General features: G+C 40.0%; 1 protein-coding gene across 1 annotated transcript; it reads right to left on the bottom strand.

Moving 5' to 3' along the window:
• Positions 1-2732: 2732 nt before the first annotated feature.
• On the bottom strand, positions 2733-4987 carry LOC142179235 (uncharacterized). Its single transcript, XM_075248963.1, has 6 exons — positions 4814-4987; positions 4290-4720; positions 3823-4133; positions 3528-3726; positions 2950-3313; positions 2733-2834 (listed from the first exon to the last, which is right to left on the bottom strand). Exons 1-6 carry the CDS (start codon positions 4985-4987, stop codon positions 2733-2735), a joined length of 1581 nt encoding a protein of 526 aa, XP_075105064.1.
• Between the last annotated feature and the right edge of the window lie 1050 nt (positions 4988-6037).

The following is a 6037-nucleotide window of genomic DNA, read 5'->3' as shown; positions in this document are numbered from 1 at the left end:
TGTCTTTCATAGCCAATCATCGAGGTACCAGGTTCTCAGTTGGGCTTTATCAATCCCAGTGCCAGACGATTTCTTTCAAAATGTTCTCTACTCAAAGCCTTGGTAAATATGTCTGCAATCTAATCTTCTGTGGTGCATAATTTCATGCAAATGAGCTCCATTTCAACATTGTCTCTGAGGAAGTGATGATGCACGTCAATGTTCTTGGTTCTCTTATGTTGGATAGGATTTTTGGCCATATTGAGTGCACTTGTATTGTTGCATAGGAGAGGCACACAATCTGAGAACACTCCAAAGTCTTCCAGCTGCTGGTTGATCCACAGCAATTGAGCACAGCAAGAAGCAGCTGCTACATATTCCGCTTATGCAGTTTAGAGTGCCACTGAGTTTTGCTTCCTTGTACCCCACGAGATTAGGCAAGAACCCAGGAAATATACCATTCCAGACGTGCTTTTCCTGTCCACTAGATATCCTGCATAATCAGCGTTAGCATACCCAATAAGATCAAAGTTGTCACCTGAGAGACAGTAGAGAACCATGTCCCGCGTTCCTTTGAGATATCTCAATATTCTCTTGGCAGCCTTCAGATGAGATTCCTATGGATTGGATTGAAACCTTACACAAAGGCCCACGCTGAACACAATATCTGGTCTGCTTGTAGTAAGATACAAGAGTGACCCTATGATCCCTCTATACATGGTCTGATTTACAGGGGAACTAGGTTCATCCATGTCTAGACGGGTAGCTGTGGCAATAGGGGTGTCGATGACTTTTGATGCTTCCATGTCAAACCTTTTCAGCAATTCCTTGATGTACTTCTACTGACTTATCAATGTTCTCTTCTGAGATTGCTTCACTTGAAGTCCTAGAAAGAAATTTAATTTGCCCATCATACTCATCTCGAACTCACTCCCCATGAGTTTTGCAAATTCTTCACAAAGAGAGTCAGATGTGGCTCCAAAGATGATATCATCAACATATACCTGAACAATGAGCATATTCCTCCCTCGTTTCTTCAAAAAAAGAGTGTTGCCAATTTTTCCTCTTGTAAATCCATTTTCTAGAAGAAATTTTGACAACCTTTCATACCAAGCCCGGGGAGCCTACTTTAGCCCGTACAATGCCTTGTCCAGTTTGAACACATGCTCAGGATGCTCGTGACTCTAAAAACCAGGAGGCTGCTTAACATAGACTTCTTCTTTCAGATAGCCATTTAGAAATGCACTTTTGACATCCATTTGGAACAGTGTGAACTCCATATGAGAGGCAAAGGCGATACGAATTCTAATGGCTTCCATTCGAGCAACTGGAGCAAACGTTTCATCATAATCGATCCCTTCTTCCTGATTGTAGCCTTGAACTACAAGCCTTGCCTTATTTCTTGTTGTATTTCCAAACTCATCAAGTTTGTTCCTGAATACCCACCTAGTTCCTATGATAGTTCGATCTGCAGGTCGAGGGACCAGGTGTCATACCTTGTTTCTTTCAAATTGATGCAGCTCCTCTTGCATAGCTGTGATCCAGTCTGCATCTTTCAACGCTTCTTTGATGTTTTTGGGCTCTATTTGAGAAAGAAAGGCTGAAAAGGCAAGTGAATTTCTGGCTTTTGATCTAGTTTGAACACCTGAGTTAAGAAGGGTGATTATGTTGTCAAGAGGATGTAAGCTTTTGTGCTTCTAGTTTGGTACCTGAATCTCATTTGTAGAGGATCCAGGTATATTTGACTGAGGTTCTTGGCCGCTTCTTACTTCAGTAAGTGGAGTACCTTGGACTGCATCAGCAACTCTATTTTCAGCTTCAGTTGTTGCGATCGTGGGACCAGGTTCCTCTCCAATGGATGGAGATGTATTTGCATCATATTTACTGGATTCCTTGACATGACTAATCATATCTGCCTTTCCATTTGCCATGTCAATAACTTCACCTGGAACAGATAAAAGTTCTCCATCTTGGTCAGCACGTCTGTCTTTCTCATAGGAGAGGTGAGATTCATCAAAGATCACATGTATACTCTCTTCAACACATTAAGTCCTTTTGTTGTGTACTTTGTAAGCTTTGATTTGGGATGAGTATCCCAGAAAGATTTCTTCATCACTTTTGGAATCGAATTTTCCAAGAGCTTCCTTTCTATTGTTGAGGACAAAATATTTACACCTAAAAGTCCTTAGATGTGTCAGCTTGATCTTCCTTCCATTTAGCAGTTCATATGAAGTCTTGTTCAGAAGGGACCTGATCATGCACCTGTTCACCAAGTAGCAAGCGGTATTGGCAGTTTCTGCCCAGAAATTCTTTGCGATCCCACTGTCAATCAACATTGTCCTTGCCATGTTTTCAAGAGTTCTATTTTTCCTCTCCATGATACCATTTTGTTGAGGTGTTCTTGGAGCCGAAAAATTATGAGAGATACCATTTTCAGTACAGAACTCATCAAATTTGGCATTGTCGAACTCTGTCCTATGATCAGACCTGATGCAAGCTACATTATTACCCATCTTCACTTGAATCCTTTTGACGAAAGCAATAAATACTTCAAAGGTTTCATCCTTGGTTCTGAGAAACAGAGTCCAGGTGAATCTAGAGTAATCGTCAACTATAACAAAGATATATTTCTTTCCTCCCCTGCTTTCCACTCTCATGGGTCCACAAGTGAAGAAGATCAAGTGACTTTGAGGTACTGACTTCCTTTTTGGGCTTGAAATGAGGATCTGACTTGCTTGCCTTTTACACATACATCACACACTTTGTGATCCTTGAAACTTGACTTGGGCAGACCACAAACTAGGTCCTTCCTGACCAATTTGTTCAGCAACGTGAAGCTTGCATGACCCAGCCTCCTATGCCATAATTCAGCATCATCATCAATAGAACTTAGACAATTGAGATCACCATTCTGTAGAGACTCAAAATTAGCAACATAGATATTTTTGTATCTTTTGCTACTAGCACCACCTTACCAGTCATTATGTTTGTGACTGTACATATTTTTGACATAAGCTCCACCTTGTTTCCTTTGTCACAAATCTGGGAAACACTTAGCAAGCTGTACTTCAACCCGTTCATGTAGTACACATTTTCGATTGAGTATGAGAGAGACTTCTCAATCCATCCAACTCCCAGAATGTATCCTTTCTTGTCATTTCCAAAGGATACACTCCCTCCTTGGAGGGCTTTAAGTGAAAGGAAATCACTTGTACTTCCAGTCATGTGCTTTGAGCAGTCACTATCCATGTACCATTGTAGGCTGCTTTCTTTCACTGTTCCTTGCACAAGAAAATTAGGAGTTAGACTTAGGAACTCAAAAGAATTTGGGTCCCTTGTAATGAGGAAAAGGGTGAATGAGGGATCTTCTGGTCCAAGAAGGAATCGTGCGTTTTTTATATGAGGGGCCAGGTTCTCTACCAGTAGTTACTTTTTCAGCAAAAACTTTATTTTTCTGTTGTGACTGAAATCTGGCCTTACAATTTTCTTTAAAGTGCCCAGTGTTGCCACAGTGAGTGCAAAGCCAATTATCAGGTACAGTAACATACTTGCTATGAGGGTTGTAGGGAATCTTTTCCCTTTGGAACCCAATCCCCTGCCTATTTCCCCCATTGTTGGTGTACATGGCAGTGATAACATCAGAGGACCAGGTCCACTTGAGTGATTTTTCAAGATCACTCTTAACTCTTCCTAGTTCTTCATGAAGTTGTTTGTTTTTCTCAAGCTCAGCACACAAACTAGACTTCACTGAATTTAACTCACTTTCAAGCTTAATGTGTGCCTCGCTTGCAACTTCCTTTCCCTTTTGAGAATTTTCAGGCCTACTCTCTATTTTAGGTTCACCAATTATTTCCTTCAAGTCCACTACCACCACTAATAGGTCATCTCTCTCATGCTCAATGTTAGCAACTCTCTCAGCTAAGACTTCTTTTTCCTTTCTTACACACTCAAAGGTCTCTTTTAGGTCTACCACAACGACCATTAGATCATCTCTTTCATGTTCTATATTTGTAATTTTTTCATCTAAGGCATCCTTCTCTTTCTTCAGGTTCTCAATTGTTTCCTTTAAATCAACAACAATGATTACTAAGTCATCTCTGGTTTGTTCTGCTTCTCCTAACTCCACAGTTAAAACATCTTTATCATTTATAAGACTGTGATAAGTATTAATTAACACATTTGCCAAAGACATGAGTTTTTTAGGAGAATAAGATTTCATATTTCTCTGAACATCCAGAAAATTTACCTTATCATCGTCGTCATCTTCATCATCATCCGACTGAGCCATCAAGGCAAAGATTGAGCCATACTCAGTTGCTTCACTTTCCACTGCCATCGTTGAACTATCACCATGATCATTTTCTTTTTCAGATTCACTGGAGGAGTCTCCCCATGCAGCAAGAGCTTGCTTTACAATATTGTCAACGACATTCTTTCTGTTGAAGCATTTATCAGGAACCGGGTTCCTCTTGGTTGCTTTGTCAAAGTTATTTTTGTACTGATCTTGCTTTAAGAGAGGGAACTCCTTGATAAAGTGTCCTGGCTTGCCACATTTATGACAGAGGTCATAAATTTTTGGCTTGCTAGAGTTTGCCCTTTTTGGAATGCCTTCATTCCTGCGAACCATCTTCTGGAATCTTCTTATCAAGTAAGCCATATCATCATCCTCGCTACTTGAATCATTGATGTCTGTCTTGAGGACCAAGTTCTTCTCCCTTTTGGGTTCTCTTCTTTCATTGTCCTTATAATTATTCATTTTATATATTTTCAGATTGCCAACAAGTTCATCTATGGTCAGTGTCTGCAAGTCCTTCGCCTCTGTAATGGCGTTCACTTTGCTTTCCCAAGAACTGGGCAGAACACTAAGAATTTTCCTGACAAGCTTGTTTCTTGGAATAGTTTCACCAAGATAGTGAAGCTCATTAATGATGGAGGTGAAGCGAGTGTGCATATCTTGGATAGATTCATCATCTTTCATCCTAAAGAGATCGTATTCAGTTGTGAGCATCTCGATCTTGGATTGCTTAACCTGTGTTGTTCCTTCGTGAGCTGTCTGAAGAGCCTCCCAAATTTATTTTGCTGATTGGCATGTCGATATCCTATTATATTCATCAGGACCAATGCCACAAACAAGAATTGTCTTTGCACGGAAGTTCTTTTCTATGGCCTTTTGATCAGCGTCATTGAATTCCTTTCTCGTCTTGGGAATGGCTACAGCTGGGTCGCCAAGATTCTTGGTAGGAACAAAGGGTCCGTCACATATGACATCCCATAGCTCAGAATCTTCAGCCATGATGAAGTCGTGCATCCTAGTTTTCCACCATCTGTAATATTGTCCATTGAACCTAGGTGGTCTGTAAGTAGACTGGCCATCTTCGAAGTTTGGAGGAGCAGCCATGAGGATTCTTTCTAGGTGTTAACCTGATAGAAAGAACCTGCTCTGATACCAATTGATAGAATATAAGGGTCTGCCAAACTCTATAGAGAACTAGGTTCTCTATCAGTTCTACTAGAACACACGCACACTGCAGTGAGTAGATGACAAGAGGAATTTTACGTGAAAAATTCTTAACTCAACGGGATTAAAAATCACGACATACCCTTGTAGGATTTAAACTTCACTACTGAGCAACTTTTAGATTACAACCTATGCAACATAGGAATTAACCTCTTAATCTCTCACTAACTTGTAATACTCTATTACAAGCCACTTTGTAATAACTCTATTACAAAGACTATACAACTCGACTAACTCTAGCCAAGACTCAAACATAAAGATTTAAGGTTTACAAAGAGTTTCCTACATAATACTTCTGAAGAAGCTAAGTAGGAAATACAATTTAAGAACTATTACAAAGTTACAACTCAACTAAGGACATACAATGACTTGTTGTGGGGAACTGATCCATAGTAGTGTTGTTCTTTGTTCTTGATTCACTTGAGAATTGATTGCTTGATAATCAATGACCGTGTGAGATCTTCAATGAATTCTCTAAGTGAACCAGTGATTTGTTTTTGCCTTCCTTGATGTTAATAATGCATTTGTGACATCACTAGA

This window comes from Nicotiana tabacum, unplaced genomic scaffold (assembly GCF_000715075.1).
Source record: "Nicotiana tabacum cultivar K326 unplaced genomic scaffold, ASM71507v2 Un00428, whole genome shotgun sequence".
NCBI lineage: Eukaryota > Viridiplantae > Streptophyta > Magnoliopsida > Solanales > Solanaceae > Nicotiana > Nicotiana tabacum.
The sequence above is the reverse complement of the archived record's forward strand: the minus strand, read 5'-3'. Positions and strand labels throughout refer to the sequence as shown.